The 16017-nt window shown below is 47.7% G+C and overlaps 1 protein-coding gene across 1 annotated transcript in view; it reads right to left on the bottom strand.

Annotated features, from left to right (window-relative positions):
- FAXC (failed axon connections homolog, metaxin like GST domain containing) overlaps nt 1–16017 on the bottom strand; it is a 279788-nt gene that overhangs the window by 224169 nt on the left and 39602 nt on the right. Inside the window, exon 2 of the mRNA XM_086926626.1 lies at nt 1435–1570. Coding sequence (XP_086782752.1) covers nt 1435–1570 — 136 coding nt within the window. The remainder of the gene's footprint in view (nt 1–1434; nt 1571–16017) is intronic.

The raw sequence follows: 16017 nt of genomic DNA, 5'->3' as shown, positions 1-16017 counted from the left end.
GAATCTACATCTTTCGGGACACCATGGCCCAGATTTACATAAAAGCCATGGAACGCAGCGTAGTAGCCAAAACTGCTGTGCTGCATTGCGTGACAGGGAGGGAGAAGGAGAGCGCCATAGCTACAGAGATATGGCTCTCTCCTCCCCTCCCCTTTGTGCAGGCGCTGATTTCAGCTACTGTGCGCCAGGCACACACCTAGCGCCATAGTGCTTGGTTGCATGCCTGAGTCTACCTTAGGAGTACCCTTCTTGTACAAAATACTACACTTAGAAACACTTTAAAACTTTTCCTACTGTGCATGTGTGCTACCCCCATGTTTCAGACCTGGGATTGTATTAACAACCAAGTCCATTCTGAGATTTGTAGTCTGTTATACTTAGCTTTGGTGCTTTCCCTGCTACTCAGCTGGTGTGGCTCTTGGAATGCCTGATGTCATAGTAGAATCCTGTGTGTCTGGCTTGTGTGGAGTGGCAGTTGATGGCAGGCAGGCTGAGTGGCAGGGAGGCCACTCCTGGTGGGGTTTATTTCTATTCATCTTAACTTATGTGCTTAAACCTGAACTTGTAACTAAGCCTAATTAAACCTACGTGATATTCATACCTGGCTTATGGACTTCCTTTAATTACAACATTTTTGGCGACGAGGATGGGATGGTGAGCAGCTGTCTGTGCCTTGCACAATTTGTATAAGGTCATAGTTTTGGGGTGGTGAGTGCCCTATAGGGTGGTTAGTGCCCTATGTTGTTTCTCTGGGGTGGTAAGTGCCCTATAGTGGTCACTTGTGGGGTGGTGAGTGCCCCGTGCAGTTGTATTAGGGTGGTGAGTGCCCTATATGTTGTTTAAGGTGCTGTGATTTGTGTGTTGTTGGTCTAGGGTGGTGAGTGCTCTATAGGGTGGTGAATGCCCTATGTTGTTTGTCTAGGGTGGTGAGTGCCCTATAGTGGTCAGTTTTGGGGTGGTGAGTGCCCCGTGCAGTTGTATTAGGGTGGTGAGTGCCCTATATGTTGTTTAAGGTGGTGTGTGTTCTATGTTGTTCGTCTAGGCTAGTACATGTAGAGTGGCAGTTGATGGCAGGCAGGCTGAGTGGCAGGGAGGCCACTCCTGGTGGGGTTTATTTCTATTCATCTTAACTTATGTGCTTAAACCTGAACTTGTAACTAAGCCTAATTAAACCTACATGATATTCATACCTGGCTTATGGACTTCCTTTAATTACAACATAGTCCTGATTCTCCCCAATTGAGCTAAAGTTATATTTTACTGTGATTTGTAGCAGGAAAATTGGAATGGAATATAGTGAGCCCAAAGGCATGGACTGCTCTGTTAACTTACAAATCTACTGTGTGAAATAGACAAACGTATACGTACTTGGCAATCCATCCTCATGAAACAAACTTTTCTTAGCACAGGTAAGGATTTAAGTAATAACATTACCTGGTAAGGCAAATCAGCCATTCTTAAATATGTTTCAATTTTCAGGCAGAATGGCGATAAACTTGGAACACCCGTATTTGGCCTTGAAAACTGGTGGAGTATAATTGCGTCCTTCGAATCCAGAGCTTGTTCCTTCCTGAAAAAAAACGATAAAAAATCAGAGTCGTCTTAAAGTTTTGGTGCCCTAGGCAAGACATATTTGCGGGGCCCCTACAAAGGCACTAGGCAAGACATATTTACGGGGCCCCTACAAAGGCACAGATTTTAAATTGTATTACCCAGTTCATGCTATTCAAGCCTGCGTAATGCCAAACAATATTAAATTATATGTTAAACTTTAACAGTATTCATCAAAAACAGATTAGATATATTTTGATATTGACCCCCAAATCCTTAAGATGATGTTGGTTAGAGAGTCACTGTCGGGGGTAGAGATAGGCAGAGGTTTAGGTGGAGAAAGAGAATAGACAGAGATCAGATAGATAGGAAGTTCACTTTCCCAGGAGACCCTTTGAAAGGTGGGGGTCATGGGCAATTGCCCACGTTGCCAAACCTTAAAATGTCTCTTTAGAATGTGTTGTAGTAAAACCATAGCATGGTCTTTTTGTGAGAAACAATTGTGCTACAGAGTGCAGTGGCAGCAGTGTCCTGAAAGGAACGTATTTAGTCATAAACAATGTCTGGGCTTAGTAGTTATTACTGAGTAAGCAAACCTCAAAAAATGCAGATTGTTATGGATGGGAAATTTCCCAAGGTGCTGGGTGCAAGCAATTGAAGGCAGGTTTATTTAGGCTTAAAGTTGCAATAGTGGCATACAAAAACACAGGTGTGACATGACTTTGTTCGGAATTGAAAAATGCGCAGTTAATGCACACCCCGGTCTCTTGGGGGTCTGTCAACTGCAAATGTTTGTTCCTAAAATGTTATAAACCATTAGAATAGGAAACAGCTCTGTCATAGATTTGTGTAGATATAAGTGCAGCTTTCATTCTTCCATTGTCTCCTCTTTTAGAGCTTGTTAAAATGAGAGTTACTCCTTTCCAAAAGCCTAAAGATAAAGTAACCAGAAGGGTGCGAACAGGAAAGACACTGTCATCTGACCCAACATAGAGTACCCTCATTGTCTTCATCAGCGTCTCTCTATAGCATGCTTATGCTGGAAGTAGGTACTTGTTTACAGTCTGTGTGTATGGCTACAACAAGTGCATAACACAAATTCCTCCCGTGAGAAAACAGAAAATGACAGAGCATGGCCTTCTGGCTTTATTGATGCTTGTTTTACTTGTCCTTGAGTAGTATTAATATCTCTCCACACTCCTAGCCTTCTCACATTTGTAATCTTTTGTATCAGAAAATGATGTTATTTTTTTACTCACACCGGCTTCAAATTAAAAAAAATCCACGTCGTATTTACTTATTCCCATTGCAATCACCCACACCAGCCGCTAGGGTCATTCAGCTGCTCTTCATATCCGGGTTAACGACGGCCCAACCTCTGGCAGACTGCACACAGGCCTCTTGCATCACCCCGCCCACCCTCCATGACTGTTTTCAATCCAAGGATAGACTTGTTGTGGCGCGAACCCTACCCTGCTCGCTCTCTGCGTCTCTCAAAGCTCGTCTTTCAATGTTGGTACAAGAACAAGAGAAGTGAAAAGACTCAAACCCCTCTTCTCTTTTAAGGTTTTTTCTGCTATTATGACCTTGTCCTAAAAGAAGCGGTCATGCCAGGGCCCTTTCTGTCCCTTTCAGAGAGAGTCTGGACCAGGGGAACGTCAACGTGACTATTGAGCCATTCACATGTGAAACATCATGTTTTCGGGGAATTTCTGAGCCTGAGATGGTCATGACCTTGACAGTGAGCCTCGGGGAATGTGATCCAAAACACAACATATTGTATATGGATGGCTTGGCTGCCCAAGATGTTTTTATTGTATTTTGAGATGACAATATATATGGAAATGGCTGCTCATAGGACACACTATGGCAAGTTGACAAATTCTGTGAACAGAAATGCAGGTTCATTCACAGAGGCCAATTAGAGGTCACATAGGTATCTACTGCTACCTATGCGTTGCATTATTGTACCCCTGACACTGTCCTTGCTAGACCTGGTCTCACTGAATATAAAGGAAGCATTAGGAACATAAGGTAGCAAGTATTGGCAAAGCCATCACGTTAGCCTTTTGCTTGTCAATGCATACTTATTGCCAATTGTTTTAAATGCTGCTGTTCAGTATCAACAAAAATGCTTTCTGCAGATGCTGTGCAGCATTAGGGAAAAATGTGTACAGATGTGTATGCGCACAAAGTGAAGTGCAACTGCAGGGCCCTCCAAAATATCTTGAAAAAAGCTTTTTTTTATTTTGCTAGAGAATCTGAAGGTCGTGCCAGCTCTCCTTGCTGCCAGCCTCCCTCTGCAGGACCACTGGACTGCTCCCACCGGCCAGCAGACCCTGACTCAGCTCCTTGCTCCCCTGCACTCCAGGCCCAGGTTCTAGTGCCCCAGGTGCCACCTTTCCCACCTCGCCGTTGCCCCCCTGTGATGTTCTTCCCGTCTCCCCAGCACTCCTTGTGACCAATTAATAGAAGCCGCAGTAAGGTCACGTTGAAGGAGCACCAAAGGCAAACCCATTTGCACCCGTCCGTGTCTGGACTGCGCCCAGAGCCAGGAACCCTAGCCCCCACGGACTTCCTTAGGTACTGCACTGTAGATCTCCCTGCCCTGGACCCCGGATGCAATAACAACTGCGGCCTCACATCTTCCCCCTCCCCTGCTGGATCGCTCACCTGTCTCTGCTACTGTTTCACCTCCCCCTTAGGACCGACTGCCCTCACAGAATCCCACGTCACGCTAGCCGCTACCACCCTGGAACTACTGAGATGCTTCCTGATCAACGCCAGATCACTCTGCAAACACGCCACCAAAATCTCCACCCTTGCCAGAAGTGACCAGTGCCGCCTTATGGGCATAGGGCCCCTGCAGACTAGAATTTAACACTCATTTTCCATTAAACATATTTATTCCTGTGAGTGGTTTTGTAGGCAGTATCCAGTGCACTGCCTAGCCTGAGGGCCTATAATGCGGTTAGGATGGCCCTGGATGTGGCCATCACAGAGACCTGGCTCACCCCCGCATTGGCCCCTGACATCGCCACCGCAACACCTATCTGCTACAAGATAAAACTCCAGAGGTGGCATCGGCATTGTACGCAAGGAATCAATCATCTGCACTACCACGAAGACGAAACCAAGCTGATCATGGAACTAATGAACTTTCAACTCCACACCGATGACAAAACCACCATCAAAGGCACCTTTGCATACAGATCCCAAGGACCATGAACCAGCCTCGTTGATGCCTTTACAGAATGTATCACCCTGCTCGCTATCTAATCTGAACACTGCATCTTCCTGGGAGATTTCAACTTCCACCTGCACAACCACACAGCCACCAACTCCACTGACTTCCTGGAACAAATGGACAACATCAGCCTCACACACCTGATCTCAGGCCCACGCACCGAGGAGGACACACGCTGGGCCCTATCTTCATCTCCAACAACAAAGTCAGATATAGCCCCACCAAATAAATCACCTGGTTTTACCATTTCTTCATCCACTTCACCATCACTGGACCACCTCACACCACCCCCAACTGCCACAGTGCCCCCTTCTGCAGCTGTACCAAAGTCACACAGCACCAATGGACCGAGTGCCTCAGCAGAACCCTGCGTGATGTCTGGGGAGCGTTGCTTGGTGCTCGGCAAGATGGTTGCACTGTAGTGCAGCTCCGCTGGCCACCGACATTATCCTTTGTCAATTCTGCTTCCCTAAGGCCATCCGAGTCGCCAAAGTCGTGGCACCTCTCGTACACACCCTGATCGAAATATCAGCAGTGTCTGCTGGCAGTGAATCAGCCTAGACAGACGGAAGAGAGGTTCGTGATTGCGCCGCCTCACCCGGGACAAAATGGCGGACTAGCAACCTGCAGCAAATTCAACCTTGGACCCGGAGCTCAGAGCTCGGCCGAAATGCCCAGACACTACTCGGCTTCCGAATTTGGGAAGTCCCATCAGCGCCGATTGGATCGGAGTCGGCGTACCTGTGACGGCGGTCCTGGGACAGCCCTCTATTTGGGAACACTGACTATGAGGCCTACAGCTGCAGAGTGGTGAGCAGTGAGGAGTGTGCGCAGCTCCGCTTGCCCGGGTGGGTATACAACTGTTACAACGAAGTTTTTACCACGCACTATGAATGAATGAATGAATGAAATGGCATTTATAATGCGCAGCTATGCCCCATGGGCGTCAAGGCGCCTAAATAAAATAGATAGCTGTCAAACGTCAGAAATATAGCTTACTGGTATGCCTTAATAAAGAGCCAAGTTTTCAGTGACTTCCTGAAAAGGTCAAGAGATGGAAGTGACTTAATCTCTAGGGGGAGTGAATTCCACATCTGGGGTGCTAGAATGGAAAAAGCTTTGCTCCCCCATCTAGCCTTCTTGGCTCGAGGAATTACCAATTGATTGAGCTCACTGGAGCGAAGGCATCTATTCGGGACATATCTGGTAAGTAGTGATCCGAGGGCATCCGCCGAGCCTGCACTTAAAGCCTTGTATGTTAGACAAAGAAGCTTGAAAGTGATCCTTGCGGGAATGGGGAGCCAATGGAGATTCTTCCTCGCCAAGGTCATAGATGACAGCCAAGGCAGGGCAAGGGCGAAACGGGCTGCCGCATTTTGTATGACCTGCAGGCGCTGCAGAAGGCCCTTGTTGGCCCCGGCGTAGAGTGAATTACAATAATCGAGCCTTGAGCCAACCAGGGCGATCACCACCTGTTTCCGTGCCTGTAGGGAAAGATAATGGACAATCCTTTTCAGTGTCCTGATGACGCCCCAACAGGTAGCGACCGTTCGGTTGACCTGAAGCTCCATAGAGAGCTGAGTGTCAAAGATAACACCAAGGTTCCTGGCAGATTGAGTAGGTGTGGGGCAGATGCCAAGGGAAGGAGGCCACCATTCACCTGACCACAAGCCCTGGTCTTTGCCAAAGACCAGGACCTCTGTCTTTTCCCCGTTCAACTTAAGGGAGTTGGAAATCATCCACTCTGCAACAAGTTGCATGCAGGCCCTAAAGTTTGACGCGGCTTCATTCACAGAGTGGGTCAGGGATACCATAATCTGCGTGTCGTCGGCATACGACACTACCTCCATCCCCTGAGATCTTACTAGTCTTGCAAGGGGGGCCACGTAGATATTGAACAGGGTCGGGCTCAATGCCGACCCCTGTGGCACCCCACATTCAAAAGACTTAGCAGGGGAGAGGTACTCACCTAGCATGACACGCTGCTCTCGTTGATGTAAGAAGGAGCTCAGGAGACCGAGGGCCGGTCCTACTATCCCTGCCTCCCTTAACCTAGATGTTAAGGTAAGGGGAGACAGGGTGTCGAATGCTGCTGTAAGGTCCAGCAGCACCAGCACGGTAGTTTGACCTAAGTCAACTTTCCTGCGGATGTTATCCATGACCTTCGTCAAGGCAGACTCCGTGCTATGCAGCTTTCTAAAGCCATGTTGGGACCCATCCAAGAAACTTGAGGTATCGAGGAAGTTAGAAAGATGGAAGTTCATGTGGGTCTCCAACATCTTTGCAGGGGCCGGCATCAGGGAAATAGGTCTGAAGTTCTTCAGCACACCTGGGTCTAAGGTGGTCTTTTTTAGCAACGGCTTTACAATGGCTTTCTTCCAAGGTGATGGGAAGATGCCTTGTTCCAAGGCTCCATTCATTACTTCCAACATCGGAGGAAGAATAATTTCCCTGCAGTTCTTCAGTTGTTTCAAAGGAACTGGGTCCAATGGGGAAGATGATTTCGTTTTGTCCAACAGGCTATTAAGTCCCTCCAAAGAAAGAGCAGGAAACTGTTCAAGGGACAGGGGAGTTTCTCTGTTCCAAGCCTCCAGCAGTTGGATTCGAGAGATGCCTTCAGAGCTCAGAGAGTTCCTCTGTGATTGTAGAGCTATGTAGATATCATCTATTTTTTTATAGAAGAAATCTGATATATTATTGCATAGCTCCTGTGAAGCAACCACAGGATCTGGAGCCTGGAGAGAGCAAAGTGAATCCACAATTTTAAAGAGTTCTTTAGAAGATGTTAAAGAACAGGTTAAGTTAGTAAAATAATCCTGTTTTTCCTTAATCACTTTGTTTTTATACTCTCGTAATAGGCTCTTATAGACTTCACGATCTTTGGGATCCCAGGATTTTCGCCATCCTCGTTCCTTCTGTCTGCATTTTTGCCTAAGAGACCTCAGGTCCGATGAAAACCAGGGGGCAGTTGGCTTCTGTCGGGTAGCAGATTTCAAGGAAGGGGGGCTAATTCATCTGCGGCTCTGGTGATAGCATCGGAGAGCTCTTGAGCCGACTCCTCTACCTTCCGCTGAGATGTGATATTGATGTTACGAATAAAAGGCGCGAGTGCCTCATTAGTAACATTTCTAAAGCTCCTTTTAGAATGTTTTTTCCCAGGGTCTAAATCAACATCAGAGCAGGGGATATCTAGGGCCAATGGGACTGCTAGGTGGTCGGACCAAATAATCGATACTGGCGTACCAACAGTTAATCTGGAGTCATTAGAGAAAATCCCATCAAGGGTATGCCCCGCCTTGTGGGTCGGGTGGAGAACTCTTTGAACAAAGTCGCATGCCTCTAATGAATTAAGCAAGGACGAAGTATCTTTAGAGGCCGAATCTTCTAAGTGAAAATTAATATCACCCAGGATGGTAAAGTGTGGTCTGCCAAAATAAGGTTCCAGGATTCTGAAGAGTTCTGGGCAGAAATTGATTCTGGAACCAGGAGGCCTATAAAGTAAAATGCCAGAAAAAGAGCTCGAAGGAGCAAGCACAATACAAAAATATAGGGCCTCAAAGGGGTCAGTAGGAACCGATAGAGGTTTTATGGTGCAAGAGAGTGTGGATTTAAAAAGAATAGCGATTCCACCACCTCTACATCGTTCTCTATCTAACCTCAGGAGGGTATATCCTTCAGGTATGGCCAAAAGAAGGTCATGACCTGAGGAGTCAGAGGCCCAAGTCTCGGTGACAAAGACCCAGTCGGGATGCCTCGTGCTGACAAAGTCATGAAATTCGATCCCATGTCTGATCAAAGAACGTGCGTTGATTAAAAAGCCCTGTTTGGATTGGGAACAGAGACTAACAGACACCGGAGGAGCAGGGCGCCTGCAGGCCAGATTGGAAGGATAATAAGAGATTTTGCAGGAAGAACATGCATGCGCCTGGCGCAATACCTCCGGTCTGAGCCGATGATGACAAGGGAGTGTAGGGGGTCTCAGTGATATCAGATTGCGAAACAAATCATCCTTAGTAGAGGAAACGGATAAATCAGGAGTCCCAGGGTCCAACCCGTCCTGCAGCGCGTCCTCAGCGCGGACGGGCACAGACGGGCTGAACTCTGGCGTAACTCCGGCGTCAGTCTGGCGTCCCCGCTGCGCGTCAGCATGACTCACTTAAGTATACGCCTAGCGTCCTCCTGGCGACTAGAGCGCAATACCAGCCAATCAGCGCTAATACTCGGCACCATCCACATCCAAGATGGCGCTAAAAAACGGACCTGCGCCGGGAAGCGGACCCGCCAAACAGCGGTGGGTATCCCTGAGTTAAAATGCAAGTGAGGGCCAGGCGCTGTCAGCGCAAGTTAAAAACAGGGGATAATTAACTCAAATCTTAAAAGAAATGGAAAACAAGGTTGTATTAAAACGAGCAGCAGCTCGATTCCTGAAGTGCATTAAGCGCATGAACAAGTCAACTGGCAGCTACAAAGGGAGAGCATGAAATTTACCTCACTTAAGTATACGCCCAGCGTCCTCCTGGCGACTAGAGCGCAATACCAGCCAATCAGCGCTAATACTCGGCACCATCCACATCCAAGATGGCGCTAAAAAACGGACCTGCGCCGGGAAGCGGACCCGCCAAACAGCGGTGGGTATCCCTGAGTTAAAATGCAAGTGAGGGCCAGGCGCTGTCAGCGCAAGTTAAAAACAGGGGATAATTAACTCAAATCTTAAAAGAAATGGAAAACAAGGTTGTATTAAAAAGAGCAGCAGCTCGATTCCTGAAGTGCATTAAGAGCATGCACAAGTCAACTGGCAGCTACAAAGGGAGAGCATGAAATTTACCTCACTTAAGTATACGCCTAGCGTCCTCCTGGCGACTAGAGCGCAATACCAGCCAATCAGCGCTAATACTCGGCACCATCCACATCCAAGATGGCGCTAAAAAACGGACCTGCGCCAGGAAGCGGACCCGCCAAACAGCGGTGGGTATCCCTGAGTTAAAATGCAAGTGAGGGCCAGGCGCTGTCAGCGCAAGTTAAAAACAAGGGATAATTAACTCAAATCTTAAAAGAAATGGAAAACAAGGTTGTATTAAAACGAGCAGCAGCTCGATTCCTGAAGTGCATTAAGCGCATGCACAAGTCAACTGGCAGCTACCATTACAACGCAGGCATTACCACGCATACCATTACAACGCATTGCGCTGGGGGGCGCTCTAGGATAGGGAATACGTATAATTTTATATCCAACACCTTCCCTAGTGTCCACGGGGACTGGAGTTGGAATATAAAATTATACTTACCACTATCCAGCACCTCTAAGCGCTATGCGTTGTAATGGTATGCGTTGTAAATACAGCGTTGTAATGGTATGCGTGGTAAAAGTATGCGTTGTAACGTCATACATCCGCCCGGGACATTTGCACTAGAGACTCTTGCACAACAAATCCCGCCTTTACAGCGGCCCAAAGTGCTAGACTGGGTGAGATGCTGGACATCGGCAAGCAGCGGCAACGTGAGATCTGATGTTGAGGTGAGGCCTGCTGCCGGGGGCGAGCTGCGGAACCACATCATATTGAGCCCAGGAGTGGATCGTGCGATGACAACCATGTGAGGACATAGTGCTGAGTGGTAGAGGTGGAGGGTGCTGGAAACAAAAGGAGAGCTGCTAATTGCGGCCCAGAGTAACTGTGGTACCTGCCGAGCTAAGTGCGAGTCACGAGTCCGCGGTGCACGCTGCCGCAGTGTCCGATTTCGCTGAAGTGTTCTGGTGTGGCCACATCACTACGAGGGGCCCGAGACCTTTGCTGCCAAGATGCGCCGAGCAGTGGGAGAACGGCAGCACATACTATAACGCTGACGACCTGGCCCGAGGTGAGTCCCTGGGGCACGCTGGCACGGGATTCGGCAGGACCCGCAAGCTGGACTGCAGAGGGGCTTGTGAGAACGATTTACTGCGTTATTGGAGATTGCGCTACCTCTGCCTGCTCTAATAGTTGCTCCCATACCGAACTGCTTTCCTGAACCGACTGCTGTGCTGCAACTGAGCCTGGATGGCTTATAGGCCTAGGCCCAGTGAACCCCCTGTGTATCTGTGTACATGAACATGTTATGAGCATTGTGGCTACCGGTACAAGGGCTGACCTGGTGCTGCCCTGCAACAGGGAGTCGGAGCCTACAGAGTACGACTCACTCGTATTTAATGACTGTATAAGTCGCTCACAGCGCTCGAAGGGAGGGGCTTGTACCGTGGCATCCTCTGCTGGGTTTGGGGGCCTGGGTGAAGGAACAGACCATATAAACAGGGTGTGTGAAACTCAAAGTGAATAGCGGTACACACCGACCTCTCCTGCTCTTTGGCAAGTCGAAGTGAGTGGAGAGCTGGCTGAAGTGGGTCAACACGTGCTGACCTGAACCTACCAATCTGGGGCACGTGCTTTAAAGATCCGAATAGCAGCCTATATGGGCAAGCCTGACATGAATCAAAAGCGCCTTAATTTTGAGTTGCGTAAGTCTGGTAAATGACAACAAACTGCTGCATCAGGTTCTAAGCTGGACAATGCCATCGTAGCCCGACCGCTTTAGAGAAAACCCTTACCGCTATCCAAACTAGCCTGCAATCGATCAATGACAATATGGAAGCTCTCAATGGGCGCATGGACCATATATCAGCCAAACTTGTTAGACAGGGGATGCGAATTAGTGAGGCGGAGCAACGCATTTCAAATACTGAGGATGGTGTGCAACAAGTTGTTACAAAAACATCTGACATGGAGAAACTCATTGCAGTCATTCAGGCTTAAAATGAAGACCTTGAAGTGCGCTACCGGCGCAACAACATACGCATTTTGGGTCTGCCAGAATCCACAAATGTAGGACGCTTGGAGACTTACGTCAAAAACCTGCTCAGAAACATGTGTGGCACTGACAATCTCTCTGACATGTTCATTGTGGAGCGGGCTCATCGTTCCCTGGCCGGGGGCCCCACCCATACCGATCATCGCTCAACTGCTTAATTTCAGGGATAGGGGTGTGGTGCTACACACTTCAGGCAAAAAGGCAATATTACTTATCAAGGCAACTCTCTGTCCTTTTACCCAGACTTCATGGCGACAGTACAGGTGGCTCGGAAGGAATTTCAACCAGCCAAACAGATTTTGCTCGCCGAAAACGTTCAGTATGCCATGCTCTATCCAGCCTGGCTGCGCATAGGTACAGACAACAAGGCCAAGATTTTGACCGACCCCAAACAGGCCATGGAATTCGTCAAGTCACTCCGGCGCAAAAAGAAAACGTCTCCTAACGCATCGGATACTGAGGACCGATAAACATGTCTCTCTACACACTGATATTCCACAGCACTGGTGCAATAAGGGACTCCGATCTCAATGGCTAACTGCTCCACTGGATCATCTGATTCCACTGACTGGAATGGTGATGGATTTCATCGTGCTGTGGTCCATATATCCTCTTGTTTTGTGCTGCTCTTTGTCACTGATGTAATTATTTTGATAGAATCTACTATAACTTGACAGGCTCACCACAATTTTAAGACACAAAGTTATTGATCTGGGAAGCACACTCCTGTTAATATGTGGCCACCTCCCTAGCCCACCGGGGGGTTGAAAGGGCCGCAACATCCACCCAAATGGGTGTTCCCCACATCTATTTATCTACCTTATTTCACATGTTGGGGTATTTACTGTTAATTGGGTATGGCTTTGACCTTTTGGGCTGCTAACTTGGGTGGGGGATCAGATGTTGTTATTATGGGACTTGTTCACTGTGATTGCATTGACACTAGGAACGGGGATTGTATTCGCTTAGCGGTATACTGTGACTGCCAGTTGACTGTTCCAGTTGTGGATCACACGGAACTCAGGTTGCTCTTTTACAACAGACACACTTGACCAAGATTACCGAAGTTAAAATTGCACTCAAATGGGCTGAGTTTAAGTTAGCCTCTTAATCCTCCTCTTATGCCAGGGGGTTCTCATTTTGATTAAAAAGGGTTTCCCATTTACACCACTTAAAACTCACATAGATGACGAGGGTCTCTGCCCTATGGTTCATGGTAAGCTTGGGAATTCATTGATTACTCTCATAAATGTGCACGGTCCTATAGCAGATGAACTTGAAGTGTTCCAGCAAATGGATGGTGTATGAGAGAATGCCCTGAAACGGCCACTGTGTGTGTGTGTGGGGGGGAGGGGTCTTAATACCTATCTAGACCCCAATTTAGACAAATCTGGCCCGCAAGGCATTCGTACGCCCAAAGTGGCCCAAAGTATTAATAATGCTATGAGAGAATTTGGGTTGGTTGATGTTTGGAGGCTTCGCAACGGTACAGCAGGGAGGGTACACACACCAGCGCATAACAGTTAGTCTAGGTTGGATTACTGGCTCCTGAGTGAAGGGGCAACTAAATGGGTAACTGGTGTCACTTCTCTTCCACGCACCATCCGTTCACATGGCGCTTTCGCTCAAATGTTTTATTAGATCCCATTTATGCTGACACCATTCGAAAAGCAATAGAGCAATATTTTGACTTTAATGTAGGCACAGTTGACAGTGCTGCCACCCTATGGGAGGCCTTTAAGGTGACGATTCGGGGGGTCTGCATCAACACAACAGCCGGTATCCTAAAAGATATTGGAGCCAAACACACTAAGATAGAGACCACATTAACAGCCCTTGAGAGTGACAACACAGTTAACCCATGCCATGACACGCTATCTCGTATTCACGACCCAGTTCTGGAATATGACACATTAGCAGAGTCCGAAATCCACTATATCTCACGCAGATGTGTAGCCAGCACATATGGAGAGGGTGGTAGACCAGGCCGCAATCTGGCTGCGAAAATCAAAAGTCACGCAGAACATCATCACATAGATAAAATAACTGAGTCTCAGGAAGTGGAATATTACAATCCTCTGGAAATAGTGGAACAATACCGAGGCTACTATGCTAAAATGTACACTTCACAGGGGACAGTGCCAGACTCAGATATAGCAGAGTATCTGGAGGACATATTAGGCGGACATAAAAGCGGCAATATGTGCCTTACCGAATACGAAGGTGCCGGGGCTACATGGTCTTACAATGGAATTGTATAAAGAATACGCAGATCTCATCACGCCTTACCTGTTAGAAATGTACGCTGAAGTGCACAAATCCAGTACTCTGCCTCTGTCCCTACTTCAGGCTTTAATTATCACCCTTCTAAAAAAGGACAAACCCTCTGACCTATGCAACTCATATCGGCCTTTATCCCTGATTAACCTCGATGCTAAAATACTCTCAAAAATCTTAGCCACCAAACGCCAGCCTTTGATGCCTTGCTTGATCCTGCTGGACCAATCTGGCTTCATCCCGGAACGGTCAACGTCTCAGTCTCAGGACCATCTTTGCGATGATGCATGTCCTCAACCCGAATCTACATGCTGTTGCCGTGATTCTGGATGTGGCTAAAGCGTTCGACTCCATAGAGTGTAACTACATGTTCCGAATCATGCAGTGGATGGGATTTCAACCACTATTTCTGGGCTGGGGGAAAATATGATATGCCGACCGTCGGCACTGGTCCGGGTGGGAGGTCTGACGTCCGAGCCATTCTCAATTAAACGCGGCACCCGTCAAGGATGCCCCTTATCACTGCTGCTGTTTGCTATTGCCCTTGAGCCCCTAGCGTATGTGATATGTCAGAGAGACGGGTCTGAAGTTCAATCATCGGCCGGTCGGCATATCCCTCTATGCTGATGACATGGTTCTATTCATTAGGGAACCTGCTCATTATCTGGCGCAGGTGCTGGGAAAGTATATCAGGTTTGGCCTATTCTCTGGTCTCACTATTAACAGGGACAAGTCAGTTATCATATCTTTGACAGCACTCAGCCCTACACCGAGTATGGAATATCCCAAAGTTTGAACCACAGACCCTGTTAAATACCTGGGGGTTTGGATCTATCGAGACCCCAACGTCATTCTAAGAGAAAACTATAGACGAGCATGTGTCACATTAGACCAACACGTCGACAGATGGAGTGCACTGCCGTTGTCCCTAGCCAACCACATTGCAATAATAAAAATGGTAGTATTGCCATAATTTTTATATCTATTCTCCAATATCCCAATAAAACTGACACAACACTTTTTTAATACCTTGCGAACATCTCTGCTCAGGCTAATTTGGGGAGGCAAACAGCCTTGTGTGGGATGGGCTACACTTACACGCGACTATGCTAGCGGGGGATTCAGTACACCCGACCCATATATTTATTATTTAAGTGCCCAGGCACAATATGCATATTTCTGGTTTAAACCACATACCCACACTCCTCATGTGGCAGTTGAAGACGGCGATGCTCATCCGACCCCCCTATATAGTATCATTACTCACACACAACGAGGTACCCCAAAAGCCGAAATTAACACATTAGGCACAACAATTGCAGTGTGGCAATGCATAGGTCAGCTAGCCAATAAACTTCCTATATATGCCCCAGCGCTACCCCTGGCACATCATGCCGAGTTGTCGGTGACACAAGAGACTTGCCGAGTGCGATCGATCAGGGAGGCATGCATAGTTACTATGCAGGACCTTTATCCAGATGGCAATTTCATCACCTCTGAAGATCTCCAGTATATTGCTAACCCTACATTGCTCTTCCAATTTACTGTCCATAGATTTAGACAAACAAATGCAAACACCAGCAGAAACTACACCGATCAAGCCAACTTAAAGTCTGCCCTCAACAACTACCACCACCAACTCCAACTTGTAAAAAAGGAGGCCTTGACATACCTCATCAAGACACAGGAACTCTTCACCATCATCCGAGAGTTCACCTGCCCATCAGCTACCAAAAACTCAATCCCCCTCTTACAGGAACTCTGTGACGCACTAACGGGCTACTTCCACAACAAGATAGCCACCATAAACAGAAACTTGGATCCCAATCCACCAACCTCATGCTCCCCACTCCCATGAAGACCGCCACCGACCATCTGCTCAGCTCCTGGGAACAGCTAAGCACACCAAACACCACCACCCTAATGAACTCCATTCACTCGGAAGCACCGACCCATGCCGCCATCTACTCTTCAACCTCAAAACGATAAGATCTGACACCTGCTAAGCCACCATTCTCAATAACTCCATCACCACAGACACCTATCTGAGTGCCTGGAAGCACACAGAGGTCAGACCCTTCCGCAAAAAGACCCTCCTTACA

Source organism: Lissotriton vulgaris, chromosome 6 (assembly GCF_964263255.1).
Source record: "Lissotriton vulgaris chromosome 6, aLisVul1.2, whole genome shotgun sequence".
NCBI lineage: Eukaryota > Metazoa > Chordata > Amphibia > Caudata > Salamandridae > Lissotriton > Lissotriton vulgaris.
Note: the sequence above shows the minus strand (reverse complement) of the source record. Positions and strands in the feature narration are given on the sequence as shown.